Source organism: Mixophyes fleayi, chromosome 3 (genome assembly GCF_038048845.1).
Source record: "Mixophyes fleayi isolate aMixFle1 chromosome 3, aMixFle1.hap1, whole genome shotgun sequence".
Taxonomy (NCBI): domain Eukaryota; kingdom Metazoa; phylum Chordata; class Amphibia; order Anura; family Limnodynastidae; genus Mixophyes; species Mixophyes fleayi.
Genome location: NC_134404.1, coordinates 209,845,107 through 209,866,766, shown reverse-complemented (window position 1 = coordinate 209,866,766; position 21,660 = coordinate 209,845,107). Strand labels below are relative to the sequence as shown.

Genomic DNA, 21,660 nt, shown 5'->3' with positions numbered 1-21,660 from the left:
AGGGTTAGAGTATTACAGCTGCAGCGCAGAACGCTGCTGAGTCTTTGGCCACGTGATATTGTGGAAATAAGGCCTCATAGTGTTGCCTTGATTTACAACCTCTGCTGGTCTTGTTGAAATCTTATATTCGCGATTTTACGCATCTATTAAATCTTCTTCAAGATATTACACAAGAGGATGGATTCACATTTCTGACAATGAATTCAGAATCCTTATACACTAATATACACCATGATAAAGGTGTGAGTGTCATTAAGGATGTCCTGCTTGGAAGGAGTGAAATTTCACATAGACACCAGAAGTTCCTTATTGATTCCATTTCTTTCATTTTGGCTCACAATCAATTTTTATTTCATGGCCAACACTTTTTACACGTGATGGGGACGGTCATGGGGATGTGCTTCGCCCTGAGCTACACCAACCTGTATGTGGGTGCCATTAAAGAGGCCTGTATGAGGGGTGGCGAGTTTGGGGCTGACCTTGCCGTCCATGATAGTAATATTGATGATTTATTTATTATTTGGAAACATGGAGAGGCATGTGCACTTGAGTTTGTCAATTATCTAAGCACTAATGAATTTAATTTAAAATTCACTCACAGCTTTCACGCCTCACATATGCATTTCCTGGATGTATCCCTGTCGGCCATAGGTTCAGTTATTACTACTTCCACTTTCTTCAAGAAAGTTAATTGTAGTAACTAGTTACATTTCTCCAGCAGCCACTATACAAAGTGCAAAAGAAACATCCCAAAAGGGCAGTTCATGTGCTTATATCGCAACTGCTCTAATAAAGAGGTTTTTCACAAAAAAGCTGCAGTAATGACCCAGAATTTTCTGGATCAAGGTTATCCTTCAGATCTTATTGATCAAGCCTTGACTGAAGTTGACAAAATGGAGAGAAATAATCTTTTGGTGTCTAAAAAAGAAAGGGATTTGCATGGTGTGTCCAATCCCTCTGTAGTTAACAACTATGTAGGTTCCTTAAATAAAGAAAGGGGGCATACTGTCAACTCGGAATGGGTATTTATTTCAGAATTCAATAAATCTTCTTCCAACATTAGAAAAATAATTTGTTCCAAATACTCCATCTTGAAACAGGATCCTACATTAAAATCACTTTTGCCTAAAAGAACAGTAATAGTATTCAAAAGAGTCAAGAATTTCAAACATATATTGGCTCTGAGTTTCTTAAAATCCCAAATGGACCACTCACAATCTAAATCTAGTACCAGAGAGGGACAGATAAATATAGATATGGAGATTAAGGTTAATCTGGATGTTTTAGGTTAACTGGGTTAGAAATAGTGAAAGCAACCCTAAAAGGAGGTGATCGTTATAAAAGACAATGTAAACAGGAAGTTGTTTGGATTTTCCAGCTAAACACCCTCTCATCTGTGGGTTTGAACAAATCTCTGGAGCTAAATGAGATTATTTAAATGCTGATTATTAAATATTTGTATATGTCTAGAATTCCTTTTCCCATCCTACCATTAGACTCTTTGGTACATATAGGCTGTCAGAGTTATTAAGGAGGATTATAATGGCTACAGATTTATTAGATTGTGGTGATATTTAGTAGTATGGTGCTCTTTTGGATACCTATGTGGTCCTTAGCATTTTTAATATAACATAATTTTTATTATTATTTTGTATTATGTTTATTTTTTATTGGTCTAATTATTTTTCCTGATTACATTTCATTTGCAATGAGTTGTGCTCTTGTTATCCATGAATATAAAATTACAACGTCTTAATATACCTTGGGATTTGTATTATATAAGATATGTTCACATAGTTAAACATATTGCCATTTTTTATATGTATTTTTATTTTAATTTTCTATATATATGGACTTTCCATTGTCCTTTTTTTTATGTTTGTTACATTGCGGAACCTTTACCATTATCTTTAGAATTGAGGTTTTCTATATGATAAAATTTTTCTGTTTTAAAGTTCTGTTGTGTATATTAAATATAAGACAGAGCTACACTTCGGATAATATATGGTTAACGACCCCAGGTGCTTCAGATACAAAGCTTGATGTTGCTTGGTATTTATTGAAGACAAAATAGCCCCTGGTCATGTCTCTGAGAAAATTGCCTTTGGCGATGAAAAGCATTAGACTTTCTTTCCTAGTGCTGTTTTACACTTTGAACACCTGTTTGGAGCTGGTGGATCCCTTTGATGCTTTTGCACTATATCCCCGCACTTTTCAGCCCCACGTGTGGAGATTGCGGAGAAAGAATCTTTGTGGAACATCTCGGTTCTTGGGGGAAGGAGGAATAGTAACACCACCCACATATTCGGTGAGATTTACCCGCTAATCGGGCTCCGGTGTACAAAGGAGCAGTGTGAACATTTTCGGATGAAACATCCAGTCATCTGGTAAGGTTGTTTGATTACTTCATACATGCTCTTATATGCTTGGATACGAGATATACTCCCTTGTACATATTGACTATAAGCTCATGCTATCGAGGAGATTTCAGTACATTCCTGCTCACACGTTCATTATTACCACCATCATAGGGCAGTATTACATGCAGTTCTATGTTGTACTCATATTTATCAACAAGATTTATCGAGTTTTTCTATTGACTGTGATGAGTCATGTTTCTGTGGATATAATAGAATCTGGTTCTGGAACCTTGATGTCCCTATTTCCATTGGCGCCTATGGTATATATTTTTTTCTCCTTTATCTAACTCAGAGGAATTGGAAAAAAAACAGCCATTTGGATATCCTACATTTACTTTTGCCTCTGGAGGAAATTTATATGCATTAGAGGACTATGTCCAGTTTTTCCCATTATAATTATTTATGTCGCTGAGTTTGTATTCATGAATACATTATTTGTTACAGGTGCCATGATTATCCAGCACTAATTTGCATTTTAACGTAAAAATTGTGCATGTTACTGTATGTTTTTATAATATTAAATTATATTAATATATTTCCGCAGTGTAAGCATCTGTTGCGGCCCAGGCACAGTATTGCATTTGCATTCTTTCAGACATTTGTTTTTTTAGGGGGAGGCCCGCAGAACCCTTGCAATTGATGGCCTCGACTACAGCCTATCAAGCGCTGAAAGATTTACTGTGTTTCTCATAGTGTTGCCTATATCAACTGCCAAGTTAAATGCACTATATGCAAGCACAGTAACTTCTATGTTCAGAAAGATTCTTAGTTACGTATTGTTCCCGCTTAATAAATCTGACATCATTTCATTCATTGGGTGTCCAACTTGTATTGGGAACTTGGGGGTTCTCTGTCCCACAGCCGTGTTGTGACCGAAAGAAGAGCATCCATGGACTAGGTGCAATCAGCATGTAACTCGAACACCTACCTCTTGGAGTGTCACATCTGTAAGAGGGAGGGATGAACTGTGTGTAAAGGGTGGCACTATGTGTATCTTTAAACTTGCTCCTAGATTCCAATATATTTGTCAAGCTCTGTCTCATGACATATGAGAGGTGGAACTAGCAAGCGGTGGGCAGGAAATTGGCGAGAAGGGAACTAGGGCTCACAGCTCGCTAGTTCTCCATGCAGCAGGCCCCATTATCTCCATGAGCCCCAATGTACCGCACCGCATCTGCTGCGCCAATGGTAGTTCCGCCACTGATTACAGCATGTTGTGGCTTGGGACACTACATTACAGATGAGCAGCAATCACTGTCCTTGTTGCTGACCACAGGATGAAGCTGCCTGTTGCTATGGAATAAAAAGGAGCATTACCTGCACAGCTAGTTAGGACAGACTAGCTGTGCATTATTTACCAAGACAGGGATAGTTTGAAATAGAAAAATAAATCAAATACAAGGCAAACTGAAATCAAACTGCTGTAGTTTCCAATGAACCAGACAATCACAAGTGCCTAGAGTGGGAAATGGCTTCTGATTGTTTGAAGAAGGGTTATCTGTGCAAATTCTATCCAATGTTATTGTGCGGTGGTGCTCTGAACTGAACAGTTTGCCTCATACTTACAGGTTTTTTTTATTTCATATTGTGACCAGTGCAGCCTGACTAGCCTGGTGCTGGCTTCCACTCTAGCTGCTGGACTCCAAGCTTGTTGTCCTCTTGTTTAGTTGAGGAAACAGACCAGGCTGTTTAGTGATGGTTATGGATTTTAGTTGGCTTGGCATGCTTCCTTTATTTATTAATAATTAATTAATTATTAATTCCAGAATTTTCCCATTTATTTCAAAGGGGTTTCCAACACAAACAGACCAATTTCTTCAATATGACAGAAAAAGGGAACTGCATTTAAATAATTAAGAATTAACACTCTGGGAGACCCACTTCACCAGTGTAAAATCCAAGGCTGCTCTCCCACAATTTGATATCTCTCATAAAATGTGCAAGTATGTGATTTAAATTGGTGAAACAGGACAGAAATTCCAAAAAAAGAATGACTTTACATATATACAAAGTTACACAATCCACCCAGATTACCACACATTGTAATCTTTGTTAGACAGTGCTTTCCAGACCTCTTTCTTTTGTAGTGTGTGTATGTGCCTGTGTAGACATATGTAATATTATATTTTTACACATATTTAATACTATATCTAAACCCCCTGTTCTATCAAGGTGAAAATAATGTACAATGTGTATAGATATATGCATGTAAACCAACATATATTTTAAATAAAAAATAAATACATATACAGAAATCATGTAAACGAAGGCCGAAAGGGCAATATATCGGGAGAAAATGGATATGTTTTAATTAATGAAGAACACATACTTTTAAGTTTATCCTTCTAAACTGCAATGAAAGCACACATTGGCTTGTTCATTAAGGTAAACGAAGGTATCTGTGTATGCGTAAAAAATACTCATTTGTAACTCACACAACTTCAATTAAGTCTGTGTAACTGAAATGTCCTTTAACTGAATGAAAAGAATTTCAATAATAACTTTTACCTGTAGATGGCATCTAGTTGATTACTATATGTTGCTCTGATGAGAAGTCTGTTAATATTTCCCAGGACCATCATAAAATCATTTCTGCTGACTTGATATCCTGTTCCATGCATTTTGAAGAATTCTGGACGCAGAGTTAGTTTTTCTGTGCTCTCTTGGAATGGTCGGAAGTTAATTTCTTCATGTAGGCTGCTAATCCGCAAGCCATTACCCTGTAAATGTTATTTTCAATATAAACACAAAACATAAGTTAGAGTTAGTCTTCTGAATTTTAAATGGAAAAATTTTCAATATATATATAAGGTGACCAGACACAAGGGAGGGCTGGGCCAGGGGGCAGGGGGGGCATATGTCTCAAGGGCCGAACAATTTCAATCTATTTTGCACCGGCTAGTTGTGAATGCGGTGCAAGCAGCCTATGCAGTCCAGGCATATGCGGCCGGATAGCATATTAATCAATGCGGCGGCTTCATTCATTAATAGAGTATTGTACTACAAGCTTTAGTACAATAATCTAGTAATGCATGAAGCTACCATATTGAGTAAATTCGGCCCCCTATGCTTGGACTGCATAGGCTGCCTGCATTGCTTATTTAACAGTGCTACAGGGCTCCTCCCCTAGACTATCGGACCATTGTAGCAACAAATTACTGTGGGGCATGTGCACTGCCTCCTTCTCTCCCCAGTATAACCCCTCTCCATATGATTGGGCAGCCCCAATCATAATTATATGCATATATCTGGTGGCAGGCCTACCAATACAATGGGAGCTTCCTGCAGTAGGAGGCTGGCATTTAGGCATACAGATCAAACACCTACCCCTACAGCCATTATTGAAAGCCTTAAACAGCAGGAGAAGAGCAATTAAAGCACAGCAAGAATAAAGAAAAACAGAGAGGAAAAAAAAGTACTTTAATTGGAGTCTGTCTAATAGGCTAGCCACCAAGACTGGTTACTTTCTACATTACCTATCAGAATTGGGATCTGCTTTGTATACTAGCTATCAAGATTATAATTTTCACTGCATATTAGTCATGAAATTGATGGTTAGTATACGAAGATGAGCTAAAAAGATCAATCTGCTAAGTGGAAGTTAATGAGGATGAACATAGTGGATGTGGAAATGAGAAAAATGTATAGGAAAGAAATGAATTTAGAATTTCTCACATGACCTTTGAAAAATCTTTGAAGCTACATAGCAAAACAGTGACTGTTAGAGGTGTATCTACTAAAGACTCTAAAGACTGTTTTTTTCACTTGTCTAATCTGCCAAACAGTGATTTTCTTTCAAAATCAATGGAATTTGTCAATTTTCAGCAGCTTTTGGAGATTTAATTTTTATTTTTTTTAAAGGCATTTATTCTCTAAATATCTGAGCTTTTCCCACTCACTGGGCGTTCCAGCATGTCCTCTTTATGTAAAAACCTACTTGAAACTAATGGGAACATTAAAAATAGATGCAGCTCCACAGCTCTGCTAAAAATAATTTTCCCACATTGGTAGAGATTCAATTAGTCTCTAACAATGTGCAGTGTTCTCCCCAGCACATACTTCCTGGGTGCACCACCCGGCTGTTTTTACTTGCCATCCAGCTCTTGGACCTTTTATAATATAATGGATCATCATCTCTCCTATTTTAACAGGCACTATGTGAGCACTACAGCCATCAGTGTGTGTTAGACCACTGACCACCAGTCTGACCAGTCATGGCAGGTGTGGACAATAACCTCCAACATTTTTCAATATTATTGCAAAGTATTACAATGCCACCCGGCTGGCAAAATTTTCTGGGGCAAACACTGATGTTGGATTGAAACTGGCAGTCCTTAGGACTCCCCTAACCACCAACCAATCACAAATAGCCATTGTGGGAAATCACTTGTGATTGGCTGGTAGTAAAAGGGAGTCCAGCCAACTCTCTCTGCTTTGATCATTTATAGATGCACAGCACCAGTGTGCTTATGCTTTTTTTCCCCTCAGGTTTCCTCCTCCCCTATTGGACTATAACAGATCAAGACAGAAGGAAATATTTTATTTCCACTCAAATTCTGTACGTTTATCTTTTGTATATTTATTTATGTAAGATTTTATTAATTTTTTTACTATTTTGCTGTAATGCACAGGGGTATTTTGGGAACACTTGCGGTGGCAACATTGTCACTCAATGGGTCCTAATCTTTCTTATTACTATGGCCCTTGGGATGGGCCCCAGTGTTTTTAGGATCTGGACATGCTGTTCTTTTGTCACACCCATAGAGGCACCAGACAAGCGCTGACCAACTTGGGATAGGATTTACTATAAAAGGAGGACCCTACACTTATTGTCTTACCATTATAATGGAAACCAACCCAGACTCTCTGCTGCTGGGGATGATTTAAGAGTTTTGGAAGGCACACTGATCCATTTTTGTTCATAATCAAAGTTTTTCCCATCCACTTCAATGCCCCATTTATTATTGAGTTTCCATGTGCAAGCTTACATGTGCGCTACATGTAAATGCATAGGTAAAGCTCCTTTCACGCATAAATGGTACCTCTCCTTCCACCCTTCTAACTGGTTTTGAGGCAGAACCAATCTGTGAAGTTATTTTTGGTGATTTCAATAGCGATCTACTAAATCAATCTTTCATAGATTACTCATGGTCTTTCATTAACACTGAAGAAATTGGTAATTTCAGTGATTTGGACTGGTAATTATTTTTTCAAAGTTTTGAAAAACTATGATACATTTCCTGTTAATAGATTTGTTAACTTGAAAACTGCCATGTAAAATGCAAAAAAAAAAAATGCTATTTAAGTAAATATTTATGGGACTTGTAGACCTCCGCCTTAATCTTTTATAACACTTAATCCTTGAACTTCTTTATTCTCAATAGAAAAACTACATACCAGTGTAAAAACAGAAATATATAAAATACAAGCTAGAAACCTCCATACCTCAATAAATATGTTTGGGTGGCTGGTTAGTTCCACAGCATCTTCCTTTACAGCTGTGTCATAGGAAATTGTGTAGGTTAAATGTCCTCCCACTGCTCCAACCTACATGAAATCAAAAGGAATTTATTAGAGTATTTATTCCACCAACCTCTGCCTTTCCAGACAGTTCATGATTGATGTTAATTGATTCTTTGTATATAAATTGAAAAATGAGTTAAAATTAGAAAATCAATCAGTAAATGGACATTATTAACAGTGACATTAAAAGCCATCCGTGCCATTGTTTTACAAGCTCTATCATATACCTGTGTATGTGTTTATGTCATTAATACAATCAGTTGTTGCTTTTATAAAAATCTAGATGTGCTCTCTTCATACTAGACATAAGAGACAATTACAAAACCGTTCTACAGATTATTCACCTCATTATGAACTTTGGCTGCAGAATTTCACACTTTTTTTGACAGAATCAGGACTTCCCCTAGGACTTCCAGCTCTACCTTACCACACCACAATGCAGAAACAATTGACACAGTCGTTGCTCCAGCTCTTCAAATTGCGAAATTCACATGGTTCACATGAAATTGGTTCATGCTAAGTTGGGCATACAACTGTTTGTTTAGTGTAACATACACAAATTTGTGCTGCACATGCCCACAAAAAAACAAGTGACCCTATGTACATATGCATATGTGTTATCATCATCATCATCATCAACAATTATTTATATAGTGCCAGCAAATTCCGTAGCGATTTACAATTGGGAACAAACACAGTAATAAAACAATAATGGGTAATACAGACAGACAGGGAGGTAAGAGAGTCCTGCTTGCAAGCTTACAATCTATGGATATTTATCTCTTGCTACACTTGGAGAGGTGGGACAGGAGAGGGAAGAGACGTGCAAATGCAGATCAAGTACAGTAAGGGCGTGTGAAATGTGAAATAAGGCAGACCTGCACAGAGACGCATATACGCCTGTCAGTAGCCAGATCCGTTTTGACGGGCAGGGGCAATTTCCAGGGGGCAGGTGCACATACACGTTTGATGACAGTCGCCTGCTCTAGATTGCCACTTTTGATTGGCTGGTTGCAATTATACCGGTTTTAATATAGAGGTTTTTTTATTCCAGTCATACCTAATAGGGATTGTGTTTTTTTTAACACAAATGTTATAAAATGTAACTTGTGCTTGTGATTTTGATGCTTGTAAGTGCATTCTGGGTGTGGAGCTGAGTTTTGCCTCTGAAAATAGGAGTAAATACGCTATTTTTACGTGCAGGCTTATTTTTTGAACGAATATGCCCCCAATTCAGCATCAGCCCCTGTGAAGATATTGGGTTTTCTGGCCTAATTCTACCCACTTCACGCTGGCTGGCCACCCAGGGATACCTTACTATGCCAGAGGAATCTACCCCAATACCTTCTAAGGTTCGTATAGTCACTCAGGCAAACGCAGTTAGAAAGTAAAACAATTTATTGTAATAAAAACAATCGCTAGAATATTATATGCACACAATAAATAAATGCCAGGCAGGTTCACCACATTATCTGTCCCTTATACCACTAGCTTAAGGAGTTACAGTCAACTGGCTGTCCTGACTTGATGACCCATGAATCTGCCAATGTATTTCACTGGTAGAGAGTGGCAGCTCAACACCAGATCTTGCACCTTCCAGGAATCAAATCACAGAATGAACATCAACAGCCGGTGTCCCTCCTCTCTGCTGCTCTGTGCTCCATTCAGACTGTCTGAATGCCAGGTGTGATGTCATCATGTCTTGCCCAGCATTCAGTCAGTATGGAGCAATGGAGCACAGAGCAGCAGAGAAGACCAAGAAAGAAGAGAGAAGAAAAGGTAAGTGAAGGGAGGAAAATGGGGGGGGGGGGGCGCAGAGGGGTTAAAAAACGGGGGGGGGGGGGACAGAGGGGTTAAAAAATGAGGGGGCGGCACAGAGGGGTTAAAAAACGAGGGGAGGCAGCATGACACAGAGGGGTTAAAAAACAGGGGGGCAGCATGGCACAGAGGGGTTAAAAACGGGGGTGGTGGGGCAGCATGGCACAGAGGGGTTAAAAAACGGGGGGGAAGCATGGCACAGAGGGGTTAAAAAATGGGGGGGCATGGCACAGAAGGGTTAAAAAACAAGGGGGGCAGCATGGCACAGAGGGGTTAAAAAACGAGGGGGGCATGGCACAGTGGGGTTAAAAAGGGGGGGGAGGCATGGCACAGTGGGATTGAAAAAGGGGGGGAGAGCAGCATAGTATAGTGTGATGAAGGAGAGCCAGGTGAAGGGGGCAAAAGCAGCATGGAGGGCACAGTGTGATCATAAGGCATGGCGATGATGAAGGGGCACATTATTGTAATATTGGAGCTGGAGGAAGGCCTAATTATTAATCGTGGGTGGTATTGATTTAACGCCAGGGTTGTTTTGAATTATCTAAATGTAGCCATTTTTTTCCAAATAGAGCCCCCAGCATTCCAGGATCCAGACAAGCCGCAACTAAAGAAACATGCAGCCACAGGTGGTGAAAGTGAGAAGAACAGGTAGGAGAGAGCAGGACAGTATGTGAAATGTTGTGATTCTAGTAGGGACAATGGCAATTCTTGGTGAGTGTTGTGCCCAATGTAAGGGGCAGGCCAAGACTGAACTCTTTGTGTACACACTGCATTCTTTCTATACTACACTGTGGTGCTAGATGTCCTGAAAGGCAGGAGTGCTTGGACATATGCGACGCTCCGGCGAATTGAGAGCTTAGTGATTTTAATGTATTAGCTACGCCCCAATGTCACATTTGCCACGCCCCCAAATGCATGACCACACCTCCGAAAAATTTTGCGCTGCCGGTGTTAAAACAATAGCACTCACATTTTATAATTAGGCCTCCCTCCAGTCCCCACAATAATAATATTCACATTTAATAAGTAGACCTATTTCCCTCCAACCAGCCCCAACATTAAATTAACAATATATCCATTTACTCAAAACATATTCCCCCCCTCCAAACAGTCCCAGCAATAAATTAAATAGCATTAAAGTTTAATAAACATAGCCATTTTCCACAACCATCCCTGGCAATAATTCATATTCACATTTAATAAATAGGCCTCCTCCCCAAAATCAGCCCCATATTCAATTGATAGCCCTAAACCACTCCACCATTAAATAGCCTACCTTCCACACTATATTAAGATTCTCCCTTCCCTCACATATTATATTAAAATACTGCGCGTACACACGCACACTATATTAAAATACTGCACACACACACGCACACTATATTAAAATACGAGCACACACGCACACTATATTAAAATACTGCGTGCACACACGCACACAATAGGAACATGGCCCCACACGCACACTATAGAACCATGGCCCCATACGCACACTATAGAAACATGGCTCCACACGCACACTATAGAACCATGGCCCTACACGCACACTATAGAATCATGGCCCCACATGCACACTATAGAATCATGGCCCCACACGCACACTATAGAAACATGGCCCCACACGCACACTATAGAAACATGGCCCCACACACACATACTGACTGACTGACACACACACTGACTCACTGACTGACACACAGACAGAGACAGACACTTACCTTGTTACCCCCCTGCATGCTGCTCGGCAGACAGAGTTTCAGTGATGTGCGGCCGATGCCAGTAATCACATGGGACGAGCACCACGTAACAGGTGCCGTCCCATGTGATTAAAATCACATGGCCACAAATTACTGAAACTCCGTCCGCTGAGCAGCTGCTGCTCGGGCGGGCGGGCATGGTGCCCCGCTGGATCAGCCCAACTAGCCACCGGCCCTTCTAGGATTTGCCAGAAGTGCCAGATGGCCAGTCCGGCCCGTTCTCAACAGTCTCTACCTCAGCCTCCTCTGCCTGAAAATTCAATTGGCACAACTTTTGCTGCATCAGTTATCTCTAAATGAAACCTTTTGTGTAAATCCTATTCTAAAATGAGCCTGCAATCACAGCGTGTATATAAAATGCTTTTTTCTTCAGATCTCACTAATAATGGAGTATTTACAGAGCCATCATACAGTCAACTCAGAGGGCAGTGGGTATCATTTTATATCTTTTAACTTATTAATACTAAATATTATTAGAAATACTTTAACAGGAATTTCAAGCTTTTGATTGTATTGGATTAACCTTCAAGGGGTGCATAGGATTATTTAGTGACTGCATGTAAAACAAGTGATTAAATAGGTAGAAACCACAGTAGGCTACATTTCTGATTGAGTAATGAACAATTTGATCTGCAAGTTGTGAGCTCAGACCTCTCATCTTTATTACAGGGCACAAGTATCACACTGTTTTGGCTGCCATGAATCACACAATTATGGATGACAGGGGAGGTCAAACAACCCTATATCTTTAACCTATTCAAAGCCCCACTGACAATCAACAAGTGCAAGCTTCAATCAACTAGCCAAGTGAATCTTGTTTACTACCAGTACAAAAACAGATGGAAAAAGAAACATTTAGTGCCATTGTATTGTTTGTGTCTGTCAACATTCTCAATCACAACTCTCTACCTGAAAAGAATTATGCTTTACATGCATCACTTCGAAAACAGTTTGCTTTAATTTAACTATTACATATTTATGTTGGTTCTTCTTGTATTTTCATTGTAATACTTCAAATATTTGAAAACATAAATCATTATATAAAATCGTCACAATAACAAGCATGGCCTTCAATACAAGTTGTTTTATGTTTATTTTGACATTTTGATATCATGATGCAGTTCTTGCCCCGTTTTGGTCTAAATATATGTGATAATTTTGGGCTGTGACTAGTACTTTTTGATATGAATCTGTGTAGGAGGAATGTAATCAGTCTAACTCATAGTTATTAACTGCATGACAGCAAATGAGTGTTCTGTTTTGCACATAAGTTAAATACTGACTGTTTTTTCATGTAGCACACACATATCAACTTTAAATTTCAGTGTACAAATAAGCTATCAAGTATTTGTGTGCTACATGAAAAAACAGTCAGTATTTAACCTATGTGCAAAACAGAACACTTATTTGCACCCCTTGCATTGTAACATGGTTTTGTCCAGGAGAAAGAAATAAGAATCCTCTTCATTTAAGATCCTTAATGAATCAGGCCCGTGGTCTGTAAAGCCATATGCTGCTACTATACTATGTGACACTACTTCTTGTCACATCATTATATACATCACTATACAGCAAATAGCTCTTTCAAACAATGAAGGGTAATAGACACCTAGCAAAAAAACTGCAACACAGCTTGTCTGTTGTTGTGACTTTGCACCTAGCTGGTTGTGCCCCCTGGACACACAGAGGACACACAGATATTTGCCATGAACTTAATTGCCTTCCGAGATGCATTGTGATATATTTGTGTACCCTTGCCTGATAATAGCCTACTGCCTTCTTGTGTCTCTCTGGCTCTTTTTAAAGCACCTTGCACAATGTATTGTCACTTGTTCTTGTTTCTCATATTGCCATTGATCATTTCAAGAGCATTTGTGGACAAAACAGTTGTGTGTCACTTGTGTCAGGACTGACAGGTTAGTATATTAAACGCATAGTTTTCATGTATGCACAGATTCCCAATGAAGTTGGCAGATCTCTCTAGCAGATGTAACAATCCAGTCTGTTTGTTCTCTTGGTGGTGCCCGCAGTTTCCAAGTAAACTGTAGAACAAGTACATATTGTATTGATGAATATGGCAATGGTTATATGTGAGGAGAAATAACAAAAGTTTGTTTTTAAGAAAAAAGGCACATGTATATTATAGATACTGGGAGAATAAGGCTCAAAGCATTCTATGGAAACTTGTGAATTTGGCTAATTAGAAATATATGTAGCACTCAAATATTTGACGCCTATTTTGTACAGTATGCCAACAGCACGATGGAGGAAACTGGTTTAAAAAGTTGAATTACTGTAACAGCAAGCTTTTATGGAACAAATAGTATCATGCTATAATTCTGGGCAAGCACGGGCCAATCTGACTGGCAGGATCTGCATCCAATGTGGCCAGATTTGTTAAGATCAGATTGTTTAGTACACAGGTTGAGTAGCTATATAATTTCCGCGTACATTAGTTATTGTGGTTGGAATCTGACCATATGTGTGTATGTACATATATTAAAATGGGAAAAAAAAATATGACCAAGCCCCAGTTATTTCCTGGCCAGTCTGCTGCCTAAGGTGACAGCTGAAATCTCAATTAGCATAATTACCACTGTTGATAAGCTAATCACTTTAAGGTATTTTACCAATGAGGTCTGAGATAATTATTTACAATTTTATAAAAAAATAAAATGGCTTTTTTAATGAAATCCATACATTTTACTGCCCAATAATAAAAAAAATGTAAGTACATGATTTGCCTAGTTTTAGTTGAGCATTCTCTCTGTGTTGCCCTGAATGGCTGTTTGAATGTTACATAGGGATCAATTATCACTTTTTAAAGTCCTGCCTAAGCTGCATTCTGCGCCGTTCAATAACAGTTGAATGGACTGTAGCTCTGGCAGAAGGAAAAGGTGGGTAGTCTGCCTTTGTACACGTACCCATACACCATTTTCTCATATAATGCTATTGCTTACTGGTGAATTTCCAATGTGTGTCTTTAGAGCCCACTAAAACCTGCAATAATTTTTAAAATAAGTTGGATTAGGATGAATCACTAAATGAATCACTAAAAGTCCATCGGTTTTTGCCTTTAATTAAATTGCCGAATTACCATTAAGAATAAGAAGCCTTTTTGTAACTCCTTTGCATATCACTTTTTCTCTTACAGCCTGCTCATCTTTATAATGATAACATTAGATATTTCACTGCTCTGTTTGTCATGACGATATGATATGCTATACTGCCAAGAATCAACTACAAGTTTGGAATTCAACTCTAACAAAACTAATGCTCAGAAAAAAGTAATTATGTTGATGATTAATTTAAATGTCATATGTTTGCCAACTTTAATTAATCTATTTAATAGCATGCAATTTGTGCCAGCCAATGAGATATTTGCTGTTCTTTTTTGATCACACTGGACAAATAACAGAATTTAATTGGTTACGTGGGGGTTAAAGTACTTTCGTGCACATTGCTCTTTGTTATTATAGCCTTAATTGTTGCTACTGAAGGTGACTACATGAAGGTAAAGGGCGCTGTCACATCTGCACCTGTCGCCATCCTTGTCTCTTCTAATCGTTTATCTACAATACAGTGCTTTTTTTCTGGTGCTCCATCAGTGATGGTATCCCTGCTACAACTGCTTGAGCCAACACTACACCAGCAGTGCAGTGGTGGCTCAAGCAGGTGTTTCACTCATACTGTGCCTTGCCTGGTGCAGAGATCCAAGATGGCAGTCTGCAAAGGATGGCAACACCCCGAACAAGTGATCCCCTTCTCAGTCTGGATTGAAGTCCTAACCTAGCAACTCCAAGTAGTTGCTTAGTCAGTATCCTTAGGTTTTGTTTCCACAGACGGCGAGAGGCACAAATCGAGAGCCAGGAGAGGCCAGTGCTCTGGTCTTCAACACCAAGAAGCCTTCTGTGCAGAAGCAGGTAAAAGCCTGTCAGATTAGGCTGCAATGTTTAATGACTTACAGTTATTATTTATCTAGTACTTTTACTTTAGTAAATCTACTCCTTGTTGTGGATGCAATGCCATTTGTCTGTGCTCCAAATAATACAAAGCATCTTTGCGTGACTGAGCAGTCTGCTGATTTTTCAGATGGGCTTCAAGATGAAGGTGAAATTCCACATTTGATACATTTTTGCTTTATTAATATTTAGTTGAAACAATATTTAGCTTTATTCAATAAGTCCATGTGTGACGAAACGAGTGTGATAACCCTGTAACCGTTCTGTTTCTCACATAATGTGGATTATAGCAAGTACTTTTTATAGCCCTTGCTTTTGTTCACCAGCTCATCAGACTACAACTGCATTGTCTAATTACATGTGGCTAAGGGAACATTGTAGCTCAGTGTAAATATGTATGTTGTGTATTGTTAATTGAAGATGGGGCAGTGAGTATGTTATTCATTGTCCTTAAAGTGAAGCCAGCAGGGTTATGGGTAAAGATCAGGTGGTGTCCAGGATACAGGTGAGAGGGCTGGAGCTACATTCATTTTCCACCCTCCTTGCTCTACAGGAAGCATGGAACAGCTGGGGACCCTGTGAAATCACAAAGTAGTGTAAGGGGTTAATTTTAGGAGGGGCTCACTGCTACCTTATCCTTGGAAGTAGGGGAAGCCAATTAGTATCAATTGTTCTCCTTAGGAATAGTCCAGATGTTCTGTCTGCATCCCAGCACAGAGCTTTTGTGGAAGGACAGCTCATCTTCACTGCCCTCTCAAACCCCCCCTAGTCCTACACAGACCAATGGTTAAGAAGAATAGACCCAGGGGTTTGCCTTAGGATGGGAAAACACTGTGGAAATTAGACCCAGGATATAAGGAGCCACTCCAAGGGGGGAGGGAGAGTTCATTCTGGGTTTTCATTCATGAAGAGTGCTAGATCTGGTTTTGAGTTGTCGTTCTCTACTAGAGTCTATATATGCAGCTGAGAGAGATCCATAGGTCGTGAAGTCTGGACAGCCAGGTGATTGTAACTCCTTAAACCAGTGGGGCAAGGTACAGATGATGTGGCAAACCTGCCTGGCATTTATTTACTGGGTGTACATAATATTCTAGTGCTGTTTGTATGACAATAAATGTACTGTTGTATTTTTCTAACTGCATTTTCCTGAGTGACTATACGAATCCTAGAAGGTACTGGGTAGACTTCCCTGGCATAGGAAGGCACCCGTGGGTGGCCAGCCAGCGTGAACTGGGCAGCATCGGGCCAGAAAACCCAGTATCTTCACACTATGGTTTAGTAAAATAAATTTTTTTCAAAACAAAGCATCTTGAATATGATTCACTGCACACACTCCAAGGTAACTATTTTTGTTATTCATTCAAAGTTTCTTGTAATAAAAAAGCTCCTCACAAAAAAACAAGCTATTATCTAGATACAAGAGTACCTACATTATCCAAAGTCAGCAACTGGTGCATAAAATTCATTTATTATGAAATATAGTGTCACCTAATGCACATAACAAGGTTCCAGATTGCTAGTTTACACAACACCCTTCGTGTATGGAGCTACCCACTGAAATCTCTGTTCATACTGTAACACAAGCCCCAGATCCAGGTCCAGGCAGGAGATATGGTGCTGGTGGAAGGAAAGGGCAGGCATGTGCTCCAGTAATGCTTTCTGTCTTTGGCTGTGAGCACAGAGAGAGGAGGAGAGGAGCAGCGGTTTGTGCAGTTGTGCAATCTTTTGACTCTCCCCTATCTCGTGATCAGAGGTAATTCAAACATAACAGAGAAAAATAGATAAGACTGAGAGAAATATAGACAGATCAATTGAACTTTTATAGAGGAAACAGAAATAAAGAAAGCAGAATACAGATCTAATAGGTATAATGTAAGTCAGGCGGTGACTTAAGGCAGAAACCAGTGGAATAAAGGAGTGTGCAGTTAGCCTAATAATAATGTGTTATTGTACATAAATAATGAATCATAGAGAGAATGAAATAAAGAAGGAAACATTTAGAGATGAAGTAAAGTATATAAGGGAAGAAAAAGTACTTTTAAGTACTGGCAGTAATTGAACTCTGTAACATTATATGAATACACTTCTATTCAGTGACAGATGGCAGATACTGTAGTACTATACAAAACAATATACAGTATAATCAAGCTTTCATCAAGGTATTATCAAGAAATGAAGAAATCACTGCAACCAACAATTTCTGGACAGAAAGCATAAGTGCACCAACACGCTAGACAACTTTTTTTTACTAACTAAAATCCTAAAGTAGGTCTTTTATTATGTATTTTTATGGGACTAACCTTAAAAAAGGATATAAGAAGTAAAATTGTACACTTTCACAGATCTTTGACTCCATGTGTGACATAATTCATGACAGACATGACAGACTGATCTGGCCCATCATGGGGTCCATTGGAGAGTTTCCATCTCCTACCATTGTGTTTGATGTTTGAATTTTCATAGACTCTTAAGCAGCAACGTATATCAGATCTCAAAGTCATTGCAGGAGAAGTATAATTAATAAACGTTCTAGCTTAATGGGGCTTATACTCAGTTGGGAGTATGCCTGTTTATTTAGCATAATTTATACTTTTCTGTACAGCACATGTGTGCAATCCTGAGTTCTTGGCATCCTTTAATAATGAGCAATACCGAGTTCTTGTCATTCTGCTGTGTGCAATTATGACTTCCTGACACTCTGCCAGTCATGTATAATCCTGACTTCCTGACACTCTGTTACCCAAGTGCAATCCTGAGTTCCTTACACTCTGCTACATGTGTGCAATCTTGATATATTTCTCAAGGCTTAAGGACACCAAACCATTGACAATTATTGTGGGTTTTCAAGTGTAATAAATAATTCTACACTTTCATAGATCTCAGACTCCACATAATTCCTGACAGATGTGACAACTATTTTATATCAGTCCAATGAATTCTATTATTTCTGAATAAGCTTACATACAATTATGCAAAGCACAGCCTGAGAATCATGTTGCACTCTTACAGCTCACTAAACAAATGTCAATAAGCCAATCAAGTTATCATGCTGACTAATTGTAACCACCTAAAAGGCCTCACCATAAAACCTCATGACAGGCCTCTCACCCCTGTCTCTATGGCCACCACCATATTATGTCTTACAGCTCTTATCTATTTCTGAACCCACTATATACAGTCATTTCTATCATTACAATGTAGCCAATGACAACTCTCACATAAATTTGACAGCACCATCATGGTGACAAGCAGTATGGTACCCTCTTTCATTCCAATGTGTGTGGTAAGCCAATCCTAAAATCAATTCTCACTCCATTACTCAATGATAAAAAAAGTCAATGATATTTTGTGATGTGGGAACACATGAATTAGAGATGGGGTTGTGATTTGCTAATATAGACTATAGGAGTGATCAATATATGGTCAGTTACTAATTTGTAAATGTCCTATACAGTCATTGATTAACCAGCTATGTAAACTGTGAATGCATTGCACTCACTAGTAAGAGCACTGACATGGGCACATGAGGACATAGTACATCGCTGCTATATGTAATATCATCTGTGAAAAAATGTTGTATTATGTTGAACAGTATATTGTTTTGAGCTATGGAAAAAGAGTACTTCACTTTCCATGTCATTATCTTGGTATATTGCAGCTGTAGTTCTATTTTAAAGAATAAGCATTTTTTTGTACGGTTAGACACTCTAGACACATTTAAGTGATCACTTAATTACAAGTAAATGAAGTAATATATCATTGGGATGAATGTTCATCTAGTGAAGCATACATTTGGGAATATAATAGTTTCCAAAATTAATGGATTGAAATTAACAGACCTAAATAATGATTACACATATCTGTTCTCATCAGTTAATATATCTCATTGGTATACTATTCAAATGAGTGTAATCTACACTAGATTTTTACATACTAGTGTACTTCAAATGATCACATGCTAGGATAAAGCCTTTATATTACTGTTCATGACCACACACAAAGTCAAATCAATCATATAGAGCAGAATTTGAATCCTATTTTTTGTTTGGGACTAAATATGGTCACTGTATAACTAGCACTTACTATGAATATAGTGTGAGTATATAGTTTGAGTATACAGTTTGACATTGTAGACACCGTTCTGCTTTTATCCAGCATGCTGTGTATTACTAGCCTTAAAATAAGATGGAAATTAACTGGATAATTTAAGACTTCATTGTCATATTCAGTAAACAGTAAGGTGTATTTTTCAAGAATTATACAACTTTGTAAAACCTCTGGTAGTTAGGGATTGTATAGCTCCCTTCATGTACCTCTTATTTTGGGGTCAACCCTATATAATCACAATTACTTGAAGGTTGAGCACCACTGTCTGCTGAAGGAAAATGGTTATTGTTGCACAAACCATACTAGCTATTGAAGCAGTATGTGGTGAACAAAACTCCTAACTAAATCAGTTGTGGCACCTGTCTATTGAGGAGCCATGTTCACTATAAACACATTGAGCAGGAGATTGCATTTCCACACAGATTTTACTGCTAGAACTGACAATTTTCTCCTCTCTTGGCAGACTGTGAGCATCTGGAGTCTGGTAACAGCTACTTGGGGATAGGTTTGACTAACTAGCAGGGGTTGGACATCGGTGAGAGGAAATTCTTGATATATGCATCCATGAGAGTGATCCTCAATCCAAAATCAGATCTACAAACAATTGTCTCCCTATTTATTGTTCTATTCTTCTAATAATTGAGAATGAGGGGCCTGATTCATTAAGGATCTTAACTTAAGAAACTTCTTATTTCAGTCTCCTGGACAAAACCATGTTACAATGCAAGGGGTGCAAATTAGTATTCTGTTTTGCACATAAGTTAAATAATGACAGTTTTTTCATGTAGCACACAAATACTTGATAGCTTATTTGTACACTGAAATTGAAAGTTGATATTTGTGTGCTACATGAAAAAACAGTCAGTATTTAACTTATGTGCAAAACAGAATACTAATTTTCACCCCTTGCATTGTAACATGGTTTTGTCCAGGAGACTGAAATAAGAAGTTTCTCAAGTTAAGATCCTTAATGAATCAGGCCCGAGAAATGTAAGTTGTGTTTCACTCACAATGTGAATTAAAAGCTACAGAAATAGATAGGGCAAGCTTCTGTTAGGATATGAATAAGAAGAAATGAGGTTAGATATGGAAGCCTTTCATAATCAATCATCATCATCATTTATCTTTGACTATCGAATAACAATAATATGCCAAGACATTCAGCGCTATCAGGTTCTCACGAAACACAGAACACAAAACACAAAAGTAAGTGCAGGTGCACTCCACCCTAACCACAATGTAAACTTGTTCAGTCCTTCATTTGCAAATATTGAAAACAGTTCATATATTCATCCCTATCTTGCAGAGACGTTAATGATGATCTTTTCACATCATAAGTGGTTTATTTTAAAGGAATAAGCACCTCCCCATCACCTTCGTGGTAGCAATATAAGATGGACTCCTACCAGATTGTAGAATATTGTAGGCTTGTAAGTATTTAGAGGACTTCTCCCAATCTAGAGTTCCTGTATAACAAATATCTCCCTGTTCATCTCCTCTCCAACATGGATGACATATGCACTTTTACCGACATTTAACATAGCTTGACATATGGACATCATAGCTATTCCGGATTGGCTACATCCGGTTTAAGTAGCGATAGAGTTTAGGATCAGTCATATCTCCTTGACGGTTGAAACGCGTCGGAGCGGTATGACTGATTTATGAAAACATTTTAATAGCTCACTAGAGATTGACTGCATGGCATAGAAGTGAAGAAAAGTAACCCGGGACCTATAACATCTGATTTCTTCCATATATGCGATAAAGAACATATCTCTGGTAGGAGTATTCACTCATTATTGTGATTTTATGTGTAGTTTTAATAAATTTTGGAACACTTAAACGATATCACGCCAGATTCTGTTTATCTTTCTTTTGTAAATTGGAACTGATGAATATATGAACTGTTTTCAATATTTGCAAATGAAGTGTTTTGTGTTCTGTGTTTCGTGAGAACCTGATAGCGCTGAATGTCTTGGCATATTATTGTTATTCGATTATTTTAGGTTGTATACCCTTTTTCCAAGATTTTGGCTGCAGTCAGGATCATAAAGCGCTGTGTTAGTGGTT

The 21,660-nt window shown here is 38.5% G+C and overlaps 1 protein-coding gene across 4 annotated transcripts in view; it reads right to left on the bottom strand.

Moving 5' to 3' along the window:
* Positions 1–21,660, bottom strand: part of LAMA2 (laminin subunit alpha 2) — a 711,555-nt gene that overhangs the window by 334,130 nt on the left and 355,765 nt on the right. For all 4 annotated transcript variants that reach the window (XM_075203053.1, XM_075203052.1, XM_075203054.1 and 1 more), the window contains exons 13-14: positions 7,866–7,967; positions 4,929–5,140 (exon numbers count right to left, since the gene is read on the bottom strand). In XM_075203053.1, the coding sequence (XP_075059154.1) occupies positions 4,929–5,140; positions 7,866–7,967 (314 nt within the window). The remainder of the gene's footprint in view (positions 1–4,928; positions 5,141–7,865; positions 7,968–21,660) is intronic.